The 18,728-nt window shown below is 38.1% G+C and overlaps 1 protein-coding gene across 5 annotated transcripts in view; it reads left to right on the plus strand.

Moving 5' to 3' along the window:
• Positions 1-16,537, plus strand: part of ARFGEF1 (ARF guanine nucleotide exchange factor 1) — a gene marked incomplete at its 3' end in the record, with an annotated part of 127,536 nt that extends 110,999 nt beyond the window's left edge. For 2 of the 5 annotated variants that reach the window (XM_084230496.1, XM_084230497.1), the window contains exons 33-39: positions 1,278-1,350; positions 4,172-4,304; positions 10,930-11,069; positions 12,277-12,445; positions 13,692-13,830; positions 14,812-14,929; positions 16,373-16,537. In XM_084230496.1, coding sequence (XP_084086622.1) covers positions 1,278-1,350; positions 4,172-4,304; positions 10,930-11,069; positions 12,277-12,445; positions 13,692-13,830; positions 14,812-14,929; positions 16,373-16,537 — 937 coding nt within the window. The remainder of the gene's footprint in view (positions 1-1,277; positions 1,351-4,171; positions 4,305-10,929; positions 11,070-12,276; positions 12,446-13,691; positions 13,831-14,811; positions 14,930-16,372) is intronic. The other 3 variants (XM_084230499.1, XM_084230498.1, XM_084230500.1) reach the window with 3 other exon arrangements.
• Positions 16,538-18,728: the final 2,191 nt, after the last annotated feature.

An 18,728-nucleotide genomic window follows, 5' to 3' on the forward strand; every position in this document is an offset into this window, starting at 1 on the left:
TAGCAATCTCAGAAAAATTTATTTGTGAATCTACAGTTATCTTTTTCTAAGGGATAAGTTTGGAATTTAATTGTAAAGGAGTTTTCATTAATGGGAAAACAAAGACATAATCTCACTCAGTGGCTCTCATAGCATCTGAGTTAATTTGTAGATAGACTTGAACTTCCCAAAGGAACTATGGGGGCTCTTTGACCAACAGAGTTTTACCTCAGAGCCACAATTTTTAAATCTATAGGTAGATTCTTTCTTTAAAACATATTAAGTAGAGGGCCTCCCCTGGTGGCGCAGCGGTTGAGCGCTGGGCTGCGAAGCTGCCCGCAGCCTCTGCAGCGCCAGTTTGATCCCCAGCCACCGGGTGAGGGTCCACATGGCACGCAGACCTCTCCTGCCACCCGCTGCTCCCCTCAGCAGCGTGCTTCGGTCCTTCTGCCTGTTCTGCTCCACGCTCTGGCTCTGGTGAATTCTCTCACCCTCCCGCGCTTCTGACTGTACCTAATGCTTGTATAAATAAATCTTTAAAAAAACAAAAAGCATATTAAGTAGACATCTGTGTGTGCCCTGGCACAAAATTACATTTGAAAACTATGAGTCCATATTTTTAAGCATCAGATTTTTTCTTCACATGTGTTATGTACATTTGCATGCAGATCCCTTTATGACTATCATAACCAGTAGAAAAGTCAAGCAAAAAGAACACACACCTGAAAAAGCATCTCTAACTAGAACTACACTACAGAGACACACAATAATTCTCTTGGCCTATTTGCAGTTATTGCAGTTATTATTAGTAGAAAGTATTTGTATAGACTCCTTTCCACATTGAATTGAAATAATGTATTTACCATGTCTGCCCCGTTCCCCGGAGCACTTGCTTTTTACAAGCAAGAAATGAGCCTTAATCACATTTCAACCCTGAGCACCTAATCCAGGGGTAGCAAGTTAGTTTCTTTTGGTTCAAATTTTATTTTGTTTATTTATACATTTAACAAAAATAGAATCCAGAGAGTTTAGTTTATTGAAATCTCAAACTTTTTCATTCTGACTTTGGAAAAGTGAGTTAAAAGGTGAGTTTAAAGTTTTTGAAATTTCTCAAACAGGGTTTTTACTATAAAACTGATGACCATAGTACCTTTTTATTTATACTAATTGCTGGTTAATTGCTTTCTGGAAGTAAATATATATGTATTTTAGCTAGACTTTTTTCAGCAAATTGCTCTTAGCAGTAGTCAAAGAAAGAAAATGCTCCCGGTGATGGCTCTGATTTTGGTATTTTAAAGGCTCTTGACTTGGCGGCCCACTTCTGGAGAAACTGTTCCCCCACCTCCATCTCCAGTGAGTGAAAAACAGTTGGTAAGTTTTAATTAATAAAGTATGTTTTGAATTATTTATTTGTGGTAATTTTTCGATCGGCCAGTTTATTTTATGTGAGCCCAGCTTTAAAAAAAGGGTGGGGAGGGAGAGATTAAATTTACTGTCTAAATTTCTCATATTTTTCAGGATGGTAAAATTCCCAAATGGCTGAAATTAATTTCTTTAACTGCTATGAAAAAGGATTTTAATTTATCTTATAGTATAGATTATCTGAGACAGAGTAAGATGATTTCAAGAGTTCTAAGAGGTACCAAATTATGTCAAGATTTCCATGCCAGACTGAAGATATCGTTGGATATTTTCTTACTTAAATTTAGATATAATTTGACCTTTCAGAAAAGTTATAAAAATAATACAAAGAATTTTAATATACCCTTCACCCAGTCTGTTTGTTTCCAAGTTTGCCATAACAAATTACCACAGACTTAGTGGCTTAAAACAATGGTAATTATTCTCACATTTCTGGAGGTGAAAGGTTCAAAATCAAGAAGTCATCAGGGTCACATTCCCTTCAAAGACTGTAAGGGAAAAACCTTCTTTGCCTCTTCGAACTCTTGGCATTCTTTAACTTGTTCACACATTACCCCATTCTCTGCCCTCCATGTTTACAGGTTGTGTAAAGTCAAATCTGTGTGTGTGTGTCAGATCTTAACCTTTGGTTAAAGTGAGTCTTGGGATGAGAATTAGATCAGACAATGCATATAAAGTTGTTGTAACAGTCTGTGCCACAGTTAAATACTCAGTGACTGTGCCTGATGTTTGGTTTCATGGGGTGAGCCCAGCTCTGCCCAGCAAGACTGGCCATTGGTCTCCTCCCAGACTCCTTCCAGAGCTGCCACTGCCCTAGATCTGCTTCTAGTTTCTTTACTATCTTCCCATTGTTGCTGCTGCCAACACTTTTGATGCCTACTGCTGCTTATTTCCCATTGCTTGCTTGCTTTTCTCCTCCATACTGCTTAGATTTTGCCAATGAATTGTGGTATTTTCTTCACTGCCATTCTTAGCTGAATTATTTCTTGCTGTGCACTGACAGATTGCTTTTTAAAAATTACACATAGAAAAGTACCCAGTCACTATAAAAAATTTTTTTTGGACAGTACAGAAGAATACAGGGTAAAATATATGTCCTTCTTTAGCTACCTCCGTCAGCCATAACTCCAGTATTTAATACTATGGTGTATAATCCTTCCATTTGTTTTCTATACATTTACATATATGTGTATAGTTAATATTATATGTAGTTTTTTAAATAAAGTCTTATTAAAACTAGTCTAGTTAAGAGTCACTTTTTGTATTTGAAATATCTAAATATTTCCCAATGACATAGAAATTTCTTTCATAAGGGCTCTTCCTTTTCCAGTAAACAATCCTTTTTTGAAAGGGGAGTTCTGGGCATACTAATTCTGGTTCTGAGTTGTTCTAAAGAAATGGCAAAGATTTCCAAAAATCATCCTTACTTACAGTGGTTAATCAGGAAAATTTAGAAAGCAATATGTCAAACATTAAACAATTTCTCTTAACATATAGGAGAATTTTTTTTTTTTTTTTAAGATTTAGTTTTATTTATGCATGCAAGAGCTGGGGTGGAGTCCAGAGGGGGGTATTTGTGAAAGAATTCACCAGAGACAGAGTAGGGAGCAGAACAGGCAGATTGATTGAAATACACTGCTGGGAGAAGCAGCAGGCGAGACAGGAGAGGTCTGCTGTGCTTTGTGGGTTAGCTCCCTGGTCAGTGATCAAACTTGTGCTGCAGTGGCTGGCCATAACTTGATAGTGCTGAGACTTAACCCCTTGTGCCACCCAGGAAGATCCTGTTTTCGCAACAGTTTTTTAAGTGATTTGATTAAGGATTAGATAGTTAAGTTTTATTAAAAGTCATGTAAAATATTTAATATTTAATATTTAATATTTCATAGCAACCTTCCAGTCAGCTTATATAACTTGGATAAAATATAGATTTCAGAATTTTGTCTTAGAAATGGCAAAGTATATTATCTCTGAGTTTTAATGATTTAGTCTGAAAACATTTCCCATCAATTATTATTCCTATTTTAGTCAGCAACTAGTTTAGATAATGTAGACTCATCACTATTTCATATCCTCTTGAATCCAAGTTCTGTCTTCTGAGTATGCTGTACGTAGAATAGAGCTAGAATGATAGCAGTGTTGGTTACCATGTATAGTGCTGACACTGTGCTAGTGCTTTGCATTTTTTTGATCTAATACTTAACCTACAAAAAAAGTTTTGTCTCCATTTTCAGATCAAAAAACCTCAGCTTAGGAAGTTTTATTTTCTTTTCCCAGGTTACCCTGTTAATAATGCTTGGAACCGAATTCTAGCATAGCTGTCGTACTTCAGAATCCTACTTAGTTGGTCACCTTTTCATTATTCTGGCTCCTGGTTCCTTGGATGACAAAGATCCTTAAACTCACCACTACAAAGTTTCCCTGGACTTGCAGAAATTCTCCCCTTTTGCCCACATACGTGTTGTGTTTAGATTCCATGGCAGTCCATGGGTTTTTTTCACACAATGAAGCTTAGCATTTTTATCTCTTGCTCTTGGGTGGTATCAAGCCTAAGCCCAGTAAGAATTAGTAAGAAAGCTTTTCCCTTAAAGGCTATTGATTCTTATCCCCATATCAGTAATTTTAAATATTTTTCTCATGTCTGTAATCACAATATAAAACCGTCATTTTCATAGGGACATAATATAATTTTTAAAAATCATATTAGAAAGTATTTTCATCCTTAAGCTTTATTTTTCTGTACTTATTGTGAATTTTTTTTTTTTTTTTTTAGGATACAATATCGCAGAAATCTGTAGATATCCATGATTCTATTCAGCCAAGATCTGCAGATACTAGGCAACAAGCAACATTGGCTTCTGCCTCCACTGTGAATGAAGAAGGCAGTAAAATTAAACCTACAGCAAGTGAGTTTTTTCTGTTAATAAAAATAAACTGTATTTTGTTTGATGTAAGAAAGGGATGATATATTTGCTTTTACTTTTGTTATTAACAGACATACACAGTAATTGATTTTGTGCTCAATTTGTTACTGTGCCCCAGTTTGGACATCCCCCAATAAACAGATGCTCTTGCAAATGGTTAGGAATTCTGCTAATACCTGTAACTTTTGCAAAATTCTTTTGGCTAATGTTTGTTTTCAGCACAGGAGTCATCACTGCCCCTTTCTGAATGCCAGTCCCATACCATTTCTGCAAAAGTGGGGTCCTGTTTAACTTTCCGCTACCCCTCTTTGATGGTGAGGGACCAGTGCTTTCTAATTGGACCTTCCAGCTTTCTAAGAAGCAGTTCATCTCCTCCTTCCCCATACTTGTCTCTGTTATTCCTCCCTTACCTTCTTGGCTCTTTTCATAAAGAAGGATAAACTCTTCTGTTTTCTTTTTTTAACTGAATTGGTTGAATTGTGTTTACTGAAGAAAAATTTATAGCATTACCTCTTTCTAGGGAGAAACAGGGACACACCTTTAGCTACTTTTTAAATTGCTTGTGTTTTTGCTTTTGAACTGTCATTTTTTTTTTTTTGAGATAACGATCTAGAATACTTTTTTTCTTTTATGTATCTTATGGTTCAGGTCTTCAAACCAAATCTTAAATCCATTTTGAATTAATCTTAGTGCGTGGTATGAGATGGTACTCTATTTCATTCTTTTGCATGTGGGTGTCCAGTTTTCCAGTACCATTTGTATACTTTTTACTCCTTTGTCGTAGATTAACTGTTCATATAAATGGATTTATTTCTGGTCTGTCAATTCTATTCCATTTATCTTAGTGTCTGTTTTTATCCAATACCTTGTTATTTGAATAATCAGAATATTTTGAAGTCTGGAAGTGCATTGTTGCTGTTTTGTGAAGTATTTTTTTTTTAATCACTATTGCTTTGGCTATTTAAGAATTTTGTGGTTCCATATAAATTTCAGTAATATTTGTTCTACTTTGTTTAAAAAAATGCCATTGAAACATTGATAGGGTTTACATTGGATCTGTATATTGCTTTAAAAAGCTAATTGTGGGCATCCCCAGTGGCGCAGTGGGTTGAGCACCGTGTTGTGAAGCTGTCTGCAGCCTCTGCAGCGCGGTTTCGATTCCCGGCTGGCCAGGGAGAAACCCACATGGCACGGCAGACCTCTCCTGCCTTGCCCGCTGCTTCCCTCAGCATTGTCTTCAGTCCATCTGCCTGTTCTGCTCCCTGCTCTGTCTCTGGTGAATTCTTTCACCCTCCCACGCCTCTGACCTGTACCCCAGTTCTTGTATAAATAAATAAATCTTTTAAAAAAAAAACCTAATTCTTCCAATCCATGACCAGGGAATATCTTTCCATTTCTTTGTGTCTTCTATTTCTGTTAATGATGTCTCTTAGTTTTCACTGTAAGTTTCTTCACAGCCTTTGTTAAATTTACGCCTAGATGTTTATTTCTTTTTTATGTGATTGTAAATAGGATTGCTTGATTTCTTTTCTAGTTTGTTGTTTAACTGTAGGAACAGAACTGATTTTTGTAAATTGATTTTGTAACCTTCCATTTAAATGTACTAATTTATTGTTTCCTAGTAATTTTTTAGTGGAGTTCTTTAGGGTTTTCAATATATTGTATCCCATCATCTGTAAATAGTGATAGTTTCACTTTCTCTTTCCCAATTTGGATTCCTTATATAGTTTCCTCTTGCCTAATTGCTCTAGCTTGGATTTCCAATACCAACTGAGTAGAAGTGGTAAATGTGGACTTCTTTGCCTCAAACCTGATCTTAGAGGAAAAGCTTGCAGTTTTTCACCTTTGGTTTGGGTCTGTCATGTATTGCCTGTGGGCCTGTATATATGGCCTTCATTATGTTAAGGTGTTTTCTTCCCCATATTTTCCAGGGATTTTTATCTCTGATACACCTTGAATCTTATCAAATGCTTTCTTAGCATTTCTTGATATGATCATAGTTTTTACCTCTTCTTTTGTTGATGTGATGAACTACATTAATTGATTTTCAGATGTTGAGCCATCCTTGCTTTCCTGGAATACACACCACATGGTTCTGATGTATGGTCTTTTAATGTATTGTTGAATTTAGTTTACTAGGATTTTGTTGAGGATTTTTTATCTGTGTATATCAGGAATATTGGTCTGTAATTTTCTTTTTTATGATGCCTTTGTCTGCTTATGGTATCAGAGTAGTAATTGGTCTCACAAAATTGTGTTTGGAAGCATTCCATCGTCCTCAATTATTCGGAAGAGTTTGAGAAAGATGTGCCCTGTATTACTATATTATCATATGTCTGTTTTAAGATTTGATAATAGTTCCCTTATATATTTTGATGCACCTTCATTGGTATATGTATACTGATGCATGTTATGTTTTCCTGATGTATTAATCCCCTTATTTATTGTATAGCGGCTATTTCTGTTCTTGTTACCTTTTTGTGTGGATGTCTATTTTATCTGTTGTAAGTATGATTGTCCCTGCCCTTTTAGGGGGTTCCATTTGCTTGTAGGATTGATGCAACCATTTGTTTGAGCCTCAGTTTATCTTTGGCGCTCAGATTGGTCTCCTGGAGACAGCAGAAAGTTTGATTTTTGTTCTCTGATACAACAGCTACTCTGTGCCTTTTGATTGGTGAGTTCATTCCATTTACCAGTTACATGATTATTGATACATGAAGATTTGCTACTTCTATTTTGTCTTTGAGTTTTCTTATTTTATCTATTTCCTTGTTGTTTTTTGTTTGTTTTTGTTTTTGGTGGATTTTCTTCTTTATTTAGATAGGAGAGCTTCCTTTAACATTTCTTTAGGGGAGGTCTAATTTTGGCAAATTTCTTCAGCTTCTGCTTGTCTGTGAAGTCCTTTATTTCTCCCTTATTTTTGAAGGCGAGTCTTGCAGGATAGAATATTCTTGACTGACAGTTTTTATGTTTAAGTATTTTGAATATGCCTTTACATTCTCTCCTTGGCCAGAGTTTGATAGTTTTATGTCAGCCTGATTGGAGTTCTTTTATAGAATATCTGCTTTTATTCACAAATCACTTTTATTATTCTCTCTGTATCTTGAACTCTTGGTGTTTTCATGACTATGTGTCTTGATGTGGGTCTCATTACATTTAGATAATCAGGTGGCCGTTTAATTTCATGGACTTGAATATTTAGTTCCTTGTCCAGATTTGGAAAGTTTCCTGTTATTTGAGTAAGTTCTCTGTTCCTGTCTCTCTTCCCCATCTGGAAATCGCATTTTCTTTGTGTTACCTTTCCTAATGGAGTTAAATAGTTATTAAAGTGTATTTTGTTTGTTTGTTTTTCACTGTTTTCATTATTTCCCTTTCTTCACACACCCCCACCCCCCATATTAACATGTTCAAGGTCACTGATTCAGTCCTTCACTTGGTCTGTTCTGTTTCCATTGCTTTATGCAGAATTGTTTTATCTCCTCTACTGATCTTTTTATATCCTGCAGCTCCGTTAGTTTCCTGTTTAAACTTCATTGATTTTATTTCTCATAATTTCATTTGTTTTCTGAATTTTCTTTTATCTCTTTGATTAGTTCTCATATTACTTTGACTTATTTTTCCACATTTTCTTCAAAAAAAATAAATCTTTTGTCATGACAATTTTACTTATTTTTTTTACAGATTTATTTATTTATGCATACAAGAACTGGGGTACAGGCCAGAGGTGTGGTAGGTGCAAGGATTCACCAGAGACAGAATGGGGAACAGAACAGGCAGATAGAAAGACACTGCTGAGGGGGGAGCAGTCAGGAGAGGTCTGATGCGCCATGTGGGTAGCTGCCAGGCCTGGGATTGAATTCATGCTACAGTGGCTGCGGATAGCTTCGTAGGTTGCGTCTTAACCCCTTGTGCCACCAGGGAGGCGCTATCATGACAATTTTAAATTGTTCATGTGTCTTTTTTGCTGGGGGGATGTCGTTTTTGCTGCCTTAGTTTTGCACAATTCTGTCTCAGAACTGCTGGTGCTATGATTTTATTTGTTTTTTCGCCTTTTCCAGTTTATGTTGGTCAAGATACCTGATCTTGCAACTCTTGTTTAGTGAAACATGAATTTCCTCAGTGTCGTCCTGTTATCATCCATTCTGCACTCTGATATTAGTATTTAGTACAGCCACAATGTTACGCAACCACTTCCTCTCTCTCTTCCAAAATGTTTTTATCGGGCCTCCCAGGTGGCGCAGCGGTTGAGCGCTGGGTTGCGAAGCTGCCCGCGGCCTCTGCGGCGCCGGTTCGATCCCCGGCTGCTCCCCGGCCACCGGAGGAGGGTCCCACATGGCGTGCAGACCTCTCCTGCCACCCGCTGCTCCCCTCAGCAGTGTACTTCGGTCCTTCTGCCTGCTCTGCTCCCCGCTCTGGCTCTGGTGAATTCTCTCACCCTCCCGGCTTCTGACTGTACCCAGTGCATGTATAAACCAAACAAACAAACAAACAAATAGATAAATAAATAAGACATGCCTCTAGAAAATTAAAAAAAAATAAATTAATTAAAAAAAATTTAAAAAAAAAATGTTTTTATCAATTCCAGAGGAAAGCCTAATAGCCTTTTTGTAAAAAGATTTATTTACTTATGCATACAAGAACTGGGGTACATGCCAGAGGTGCAGGGGGTGACAGGATTCACCAGAGATAGAATGGGGAACAAAGCAAGCAGACACTGCTGAGGGGAGCAGGGGGCGAGACAGGAGAGGTCTGCTGCGCCACGTGGGTAGCTCCCTGGCTGGCTGGGGACCGAACTTGTGCCGCCGAGGCTGCAGACAGCTTGATAGTGCTGTGCTTAACCCCACGCGCCACCAGGGAGGCCTGTCTCATAGCCATTATGCCTTTCCTTTCCACCATATTTACCTCTCCCACAGCCCTTACTTAGCAGCCACTTGTCTATTTTTGGGGTCTAGGGGATTTGCTATCCTGCATACTTCACATAAATGAAATCATATGATATGTAACCTTATATGTGTGATTTAATTTCATTTAGCATAATGGTTTGTTTGTTTTAGCATAATGTTTTTAAGGTCCATCCACATTGTTGAATGGATGTATAGGTCATTCCTTTTTATGACTGAGTAGTATTCATTTGTATGCATGTACCACACTTTGTTTATCCATTCATCTTTTGATGGGCATTTGGGTTTGTTCCACCTTTTGGTTATTGTGAATAATTTGGCTATGAATTTCCATGTACAAGTATCACTTAAGTGCCTGTTTCAGTTCTTTGGGGTGAATATGTAAGAAGGAATTTGGGGTCATATGTTAATTATATATTTAACTTTTTTGAGGAACACTAAAATGTGTTCTACTTTTTGAGGAGCTGAGTGCGCACCATTACATTCTCATTCACTATTCCAGTTCTTCAGTGTTTTATAACACTTACTTTTGCGGTTTTTTGGTTTTTAATAATAACCATCCTAGTGAAGATGAGTTGTATTTCATTGTAGATATAATTTGCATTCCCTTAGTAATTAGTGATGTTGAACATCTTTTCAGGTGCTATTGACATTTGTATGCCTTCTTTGGAGAAATACCTATTTATCTCTTTTGCTAAGTTTGTAAGTGGGTGTTTGTCTTTTGTGTTGAATTGTCAGCATTTGTTAGAGTCTGGATGCTAGACCCTTATCAGATAAGGATTTGCAAATATTTTAATCTGTAGGTCATCTTTTAACTATTTTGATTATGTCCACAAGTTATTTTGATGATGTTCAGTTTATCTGTTTTTTCTTTTGTTGCTCATGCTTTCATAGCTAAGAATCCAATGCTGAATCTAAGATCATGAAGATTTTTTGAATGTTTTCTTCTAAGAGTTTCATGCTTTCGGGTTTTGTCATTACGTTATTGATCTATTTTGAGTTATTTTTCAGAGAATTTTTCTTAATCCTACGTGCTTATATTTGAGAGAAGTCAGATTTGTATCCTACTTGAAAAAAACTAGCTTCACTGTGCCTTGCGTGTACACATGTATATGTGTGCATGTAAAGCAGGTAAAGGAAGGACTTGGTCATCACACATTAGCAAGTTTTCATTTAACTAATCTGGGAATATACCTCTAACTGGACCGACGTGTGCTGCTCTCCCAGGGTGCTGAGTTACTAGATTTCCTACTCTTCCCTCAGCAGTGTATTTCGTCAGTCGACCTGTTCTGTTCCCCACTCTGTCTCTGGTGATGAATCCTCTTAGCCTCCCGCGCATCTGGCCTATATCCCAGGTTCTTGAATAAATAAATAAATAAATCTTTTTAAAAAAAAGTAAAAGCTGTATGTTGTTTAAAAAAAAAAAGAGTAACTTGTAAATCCTTTAAAAAGTTAGAATGTTTCTAAACATTATTGTACTAAATTTGTTTACTCATTTTGTTCATTAATAAAAGCTGAGGTTTTTCTAAATGTCAGTTAACGAATTTTAGAGTGGTGCTGTGTACAAATGCAGTATATCCTTTCAGTCTGCTCTGTGCACATTGCCTTCATATGTACTAATGTTCCTTAGCATTGTAATGTTAAAGAAATTACAAGGATTCAAAATAATTTTTGTTTGCATGTGCATTGGGTGGGTTTCCTCACAGAATTTCCAGAACAAAAATTGTTTGCTGCCCTGTTGATTAAATGTGTTGTGCAGCTGGAACTCATCCAGACTATCGACAACATTGTGTTCTTCCCAGCCACAAGTAAGAAGGAAGATGCGGAAAACTTAGCTGCAGCACAGGTAAGGAGGTATGAGGACAGCTGCTGCTTCATTGATCAGGAAGTTAGCTGTAATAGTTTGGGCTTCCAAGGAGGGCAGTCTAGGGATTAATTTTTGGTGTCTTCATCACAGAGATGTCATTCAAACCATGGAAGTAGATGACATCACTGTAGCAGTGTGGACAGAGGTGAAAGAAAGATCAGGGAGCTGCCCAGGTTCCTTCATTATTTAGAACCGTGGTGATGAGACAGCTGGTAAAACAGCTGAGAATAAGGATCAAAAAAGCATGAGAAGGCCATGGGTGCAAAAAGAGAGAGGATTGTGGGCACAAATATTGATAAACTCTGTCGAGGAGTTTTGCTGTTAAGAGTAAAGAGAAAAAGGGGGTAATAGCTGACAGAGGATGAGAAGATCGCAAACGAAGGATTTGCTACTGAGAGTTTTCTCCAGGAGAGCGAGAAACTGAGAGGGAGACAGTTGATAGAGCAGTCTTTTTGAGTGAACGGGAATGGCACCTTATGCAAAGTCCATGGAGGTTGCCTGGGATAGAAGCACAGACAATTCCCGGAAGGAAGTAGAGGGTGTGGCTTATAAATGCCGGAAAATTGGTCTAGTTGCTGGTGGGAGTTTGGCCATGTCTTCTGATAGCTTCTGGTTTCTCACTGAGACGTGAAGGAAAGCCATCCTCCAAGAGAAGTTGCAAAGAAAGTGTTAGATACTTCAGGGGAAGAGAAGTGAAAACATGAGGTAGTCATTCAGGAAAGCCTACCATGGGAGCACGGGGGGTTGCTGGGCAGCACCTGTAGCCCTCTGGATTTAGAGAGAAACCAGTCTGTTTTCTCCACTTCCGTTTATGGTGTGGTTGCAGACAGGGAGTAGGCAGTTTTACCAGCCAGTGATTGAGAAGTGACTGTTGCTTGAGAGGTGACTGTTGCTACACAAGAAAATGGATACAATCATGGATTCTAAACTAAGCACACCTGAGGGATGAGGAACACCTTGACAGTCTGGAGAGCGGCCTTCCAGTCCAGTTGGGGGCAGCGTTCTTGATGTTAGAAATTATGAGGTAGATGCACAGGATGAAGGTTGTGGAAATAATAACAAAACATGGACGTTTACCTATTTTCTATTGAGATAAAAGAGATCAAGTTCTGTGGCTTGCTGTGTTTAAACTGGTCTTTGGGAGCATTAAGTTCTGATTTTACTGTGGTGGTGGTTTTCCCCAAAGAGAGATGCTGTGGATTTTGATGTTCGAGTTGATACTCAAGACCAAGGAATGTATCGCTTTTTAACCTCACAACAACTTTTTAAGTTACTGGACTGCTTATTAGAATCACATCGATTCGCAAAAGCATTTAATTCCAACAATGAACAGAGGACTGCTCTCTGGAAAGCGGGTAAGCTGCACCCCTCGTTTTACTGTTCATGTTTACATTGTACTGTTCAGTGTTAATGAATATGCAGCAGATAATTTGCTTTTTATCAGAATTCACTGGTTGCCTACTTCCACCTCTGCATTTCACTGCATAAACTTCAACAATAAACATCATGAGACAGTCTGCCAGGTCAATAGTATACCAGATAACTACCTGGATATATTAGCTTTTCCCATATTTAGTCAAACTACTTATTGGACTGATTTTTTTTTTTTTAATATTATTTACCCAGCCCAAGCTTCTCTGTTGATGCTATCAATGTATTAAAAGCTGCTGATACTTTCAGTGCCTTGCTGGTGGGTGTGGTGCGGCAACATACACCCAAAAGTTGTGATCTCAACCTCTAAATCATATGAAGTGTTGTAAACCATTGTTATCGCAACAAAAACATAAACAAAAAGTTGCTCTTTTATGATAAGAAGTGCATGTGAAGGTACCAAACACAACATTTAGCATATGTATTAGGAGGACTTATTTATTTGGGAGTGGCCACACTTCTGAATGAATGTGACTATATTAAATTATTGATTATATTCATTTTTTAACAAGCTAGGGAATTTAAATAAAAAGCAAATTTTATACTAGTTAATTATACTAACATAGTTAATATTTTACTTAAGAAATATGTTACTCAGTATGTTATTGGATGCCAAACAGTTCTGGTAGAGTGAGCAGTAGAATGTGGCAGGAGAAAAGGAAGGAGGGAAGCTGATGTTTATTAACTATCTCATGTTCCATCAAACAAAATTGGGATACTTACATTTATGTACTTTACTTAATACAAAAGTCTTTCTGGCTCCTAATTAAGCCCATGTCCTGTCCAATCTCTACATTTGCAATCTACCTTCTGGAAAGACTGCTGTACTTACTTTTTTCCACTCTCTTGCATCTAAGTTGTCACTGCTCAACTGGGATTATTCTAAGGTCAGAGACTATTAAGGCCCAGAAGACCTTGTCAGTCTTCTGTGCTTGGCATTTCCCAACATGTGTCTGAATGTACCTTCCCTGAATGACGGCTGTCCCTTTGGAGCATCTCACAGGTGCCAAGGCCCTAGGGCACAAGCTGCTGTGACTCAGGGAAACTGCTTTGTGAGCAGCAGATGCAGTAACTAAAATGCATGCAAAACGGGCCTCTATGCACAGGTTGTTTTTGCCTTTGTGTAAAATGCTTTCCTAAATTAATCCCAGAAACTTCCCCATTCTGCAGGGTTCAAAGGCAAATCCAAACCCAACCTTCTGAAGCAGGAGACAAGCAGCCTGGCCTGTGGGCTGCGCATTCTCTTCCGGATGTACATGGACGAGAGCCGGGTCAGTGCCTGGGAAGAGGTCCAGCAAAGGCTTTTAAAGTAAGACTCTTGGCTAAGTTTCTGCCCTTACATGTAGAGCTACCTGGTGTACAAGTAGGAAACGGGCACTAGGTTTGCATTTGGGATAGAGCCAGTTTCCAGCCTCCTGATTAGGAGCTGTAGGACCAACCAGATCCCGAAAAGTTTGTGAAAACTACTACAATCTGGTAGGTAAAGGTGCACAATTGGTAACATACACCAGTCATGTTTGTTGTTGCTGTTACAGGGAAAAGGAAAAAGTTTTCTCTCTTAAAATTTGTGAACTTTAAACTATTCCATCATTGTAGGCTTTCTTCATGCCATAGAGTGCACCATTCTTACAAACTGATCCAATGTGAAAGTGAAACCCTGCCTGCCTGCATTTAAATTGGAAAAAATTGGAATTTTGGTTGGTGTTAAATTTTTTGGCCTTCTCTTTTGACTTCGTGTCAACTTAAAATTCTGGCCTTTAAAAGGAAAACCCATGCTACTAAAACGTCATTTAGAAAGAATACTATTATCTTCACCGTATTTTTGGGTCTGCTTTGGGAGTAGACTTTCTTAGGGACCAAGTAGTAACATTTTAGATCACCTACTCTCTGTGTTCCCATTTTATTGGTGAGACTGTTAAGGCCCAGACTAGTCTACACCCCAGTCAGTGAAAGGAAGCCCCTGGCTTTCTGCCCAAGTCTCTTGATTCCAAGCTTGTGCACGTGCTCCTGCCCACTGGCTATGAATTCAGTAAAACTAAGAAAATTAGGAAAAGTAAGAGTTTCCAGATAAGTTGCAGTGAGTTATTGTAATACCTTCGGTTTTCTTACTAATACGAAAATAAATAAATGTTTATATTGATACCCCAGTTAATGTGGGCTTATAGAATTTAGCACGTTCTTAATAGTTAATGTTCATCCCTCCTTGTCTTCACTGTTCGTTCTCAGTGACTGTGGTTGTGGCACCAGCAGGTGTGCAAGCACATGTAAAAGTGAACCTTTTCTGTTACAGTGTCTGCAGTGAAGCACTAAGCTACTTCCTTACTCTAACATCAGAAAGCCATCGGGAAGCCTGGACTAACTTACTGCTTTTGTTTCTAACTAAAGTTCTGAAGATAAGTGATAATAGGGTAAGTATGGGACATCATGTCCTGCCCGGCATTTCTGGCTGGGCAGCATGGTGTCCAAGTGGGAGGGAAGCTAAAAATGTGTAACTGAGAGGCAGAAGGAGAAGACATCCTTGTTGATGGCAAAAGATACTTAGCTACTCGATATTCTTTATGTAAACATTTTTCAAAATCCAGGAAGATAAGACAAAGCCGGGGCCATGCTGTCACTCTGCAGAACCATGTGTTCCAACTTCATCTCATTGGTCCTGCCTTCTCCTTCCTGACCCTGCTCTGTTCACTTCTCGGTGATTCTGTAGGGCATCTAGTAGATGAAACACCTTCAAACTCCCCACCCTGACCCCTGGAATCTTCCCCCAACCCCATTTTGGAAATTGCTATCCAGCATACTCTTTCCCATCGCCACATCCTGCCCCCTCACCCCCCTTTTCCCTACGAGACATGATGCTCCAGGTTTCAGCCATTCCTTTGGAATGCTTATTTGTACCTTATGACCCAGAACTCTACTTGAATGGGCCGAAAATTCATTTAAAAATTTTATAGCACAAAAAATATGCATATTTAAGGTCTTCAAAAATAGTGGATTTCACTCTAAAAATAGATAGCAAATTATTGCTCACGTAAGTAGAAATGGGTTGCTGTGACCTCTGGAGGGGCTTAAAAATGCCTCGTCACGTGGCCTGACATTTGACGCTTTGAGCCCTCATGGCACACGGCACCCTGTAGAGGTCCTTTGATGCCCCTCAGTTCTGCACAGACTTTCATTCCAGACAGACAAGTCACATGTCTGGTTCCACATGCATGTCCTGCTGACTTCTTGGCCAGGTAAGACGTGGAGAAATGACCTAAGACACTAAGAGCAATGTTGCCAGGAGACTCCAAGCTCCAGTCTGTCTTACTCTACAACTTGTTTTCTTGCCACCGAGGTCATACTGATTCCTGATAGCTTGTGGGGTGTGGAAAGAGGAAAGGAAAAAGAGGCATTGACTAGTTTCAGACATTAAAGAACTTGGCAAAGATATAAAGTAATATCAGTTGAACCTTAAGTGTGGAATGCATAATTTTTGCCTGGCAACTCTATTTTGAGATATTTAACAAGAGATACAGTTTCAGTAACCCATAGCCTATGAAAACTCAGCTGTGGTTCCTGCTTCAGTTCTTTTATTACCCAAAAAAAGCAAAGATAAGCTCTGAGAGTCTGCCAAGATAATGTTAAGGCAAATGTTTTTCAACATAAGGACAACAAAGTGAATACTGTTTAGATCCAGTTTCTTGAATACTTCTTAATCCTTCAGTTCCTTGATGAATATATTCACTTTTCACAGACGCATTCCCTGTCTTCACTGTATATATTCCAGGTGGTTTGACTTTCAGGCAATTTTCAGGTTCTGCAGCTCGGAATGCAAATACAACTAACGGAAAAACTCATTCCTTCTCTCCTCCCAGTTCAAAGCTCATGCATCATTCTACTATCCTCTCTTATGTGAAATTATGCAATTTGACTTGATTCCTGAACTTCGTGCTGTTCTTAGAAGATTTTTTCTGCGAATCGGAGTAGTCTTTCAGATATCACAACCACCTCAACAGGATGTTGGAATAAACAAGCAATGATGGGAACTTCATATTTTTCTGTTGGCGTTTACATCCCTCTGCTCTTTAAAAGGACCCTGGAGCTGAGGTTTCCTACCTGAAAAATGGTTTCTCTGAATTGCAGTGTCTAAGGGTTATTGGTAACCGATGCTTAAAACTCTATCTCAAACTTGTAATGCTCAGTCCCTTTTAATAGCCTGATGGATTCTGTTTGTCATGTCGGGCTCATGTTGAGCGGAAAGCCTGTTTCCACAGTGTCAGTTTATGCTCATGTGTCCTTCCCTGAGCTTGGCTGCAGGGAAAGCCCCACGTAATTTTGGCAGGTGTGGAAGTGAAACTTACCCAAAGAACTGTAGATGTAAAGATTTGAACTTCTGCAAGAAGTACAACTCAGGAGAGCTGTATTTTGAAGGATAAAATGTTTATAGTTGGGGGTTGGGGAGAGAAGAAATTATTGTTCATGGTAAAAGATATTTAGCAACTATGGTATTCTTATTCTGAAGATTTTTGCACACTCAGACTATCTGAGATACTGGTAATCATCCTTCTGTGAAAAATGTACAGAGATGCAGGTCTGTAACATAAAAATCTTAAACATATAGTTCTTCCTGCACTGTTTTATTTCTTTATTTTCTTATTCATTTGCTAAATACCTATAATATTTTGTCAAATGCACTAAACATTTGGGTTGAATTTCTGTCTTTTTTATTTTGTGGGAATTTAGTTTTGTCCAGGGGGGGCTAGGGGGTGGGGTGGTAAGTTTGAGAGTATAACATGCCCAAAAGCTGTTGTGGCTGACACTTGTGATCAAAAACAAAAAAGGTAGAAAATATTCCTACTGACTTAACTACCTGTAATATACTTCTCTTAGGGCTTTTAAAGATGAGCCATTAAAATAGAATGATCCTTCATGGACCGAAACTTGAATCACTGCAAAATGAATCTAGGTTGCTGTCACTTTGTTTTCTTTTGGGTGGCGGGGCTTGATGTAGATTTTACTCTTATGTACAGAATTTAATGTTGAATATATTAAAATAACAAATCTGGCATGGTTTGGGGAGGTTAGATTTACTGGAAATGTATTCATACTGTGAATTGTGCTCTGATGGTTACAAAAAGACAAGGATTGTCAAGCATTCCATATTAACAGTGGATGTAGAAAATTTTTTCAGATGGATAAAATGTATATGGTACAGATGTAAAGTTTTCTATGTAAAAAATTCTGTACAACTTTCTGTACAATATTGATTCTCATCTGGCATATTCTAATCAGGTTATAGTTCAATAAAGTTTTTGAATTATTTCATCAAAGCAATCAAAACCTGTGTAACCCACAGCCCCGTGTTTCAGTCTTTCCTTTTCATTTTTCATTTAAAGCCAAATAACTGTGAGAAGAATATTCTCGGTGGGAACTATAAAATTCTTTAGTTTTTTCATTCCAGCTTCTGGCATTATATCCTCCCTGACACCCTCTGTTCTGAACCATAGGATAGTCATAACTTAGTATTTTGTGTATTTATTAACCCAGAATAAGGCTACATTATTTGCTGAGGGACATTTTAAGTTCCTTTCAGGGCAGTTTGCGGTACATCAATGTATTTCCTAGGAGTTTGTTCAAGTTGCAATCTACAGTGTCATTCAAAAGGAAAACGGAACACATCAAGGTAATTCAAAGACTGTATTAAAAACTGAAAGTGGGGTACTGTTTGCTCTCACCTCTTTTTGGATGAGTGCCCAGTTAATGGACAGTAGATTTATGGTAAACGATGGTTAGATTACAATATTTAGTATACATTTTATATGCAGCCAAGATGTTAGATCTTGTCATGTCAGTGGAAAAGGGAAGGGGGTGTCCTGAACTGTCATGGTACTAAAGACTAAACATTTCCCAGAATTTGAGTCTTTGCTTTTTTTTAAAAAAGGACTGTTTACTGAGTGATTAGAAAGACCGCGCACTTATCTGAGAGTCCATGATGGCGGAGCAAGGATTCCAGTCTCCATCCTTGATCCCCTGTGTGTTCCTGCCTCTCTTGAATTTCTAGAACACCTGGTCTTGAAACCTCAGTTCCAGATAAAATAAGAAATCAACATTGGTTAGAAAAATAATTTATTTCAATCAAGAAGTAGGTAAATTATATAAATAGAGAACTTAAGATGATGCCTTATTAGCACAAAAATAGAGGCAGAAAGATGTAACATTTAGTGCATGATT

Source organism: Talpa europaea (genome assembly GCF_964194135.1).
Source record: "Talpa europaea genome assembly, chromosome: 3".
Taxonomy (NCBI): Eukaryota; Metazoa; Chordata; class Mammalia; order Eulipotyphla; family Talpidae; genus Talpa; species Talpa europaea.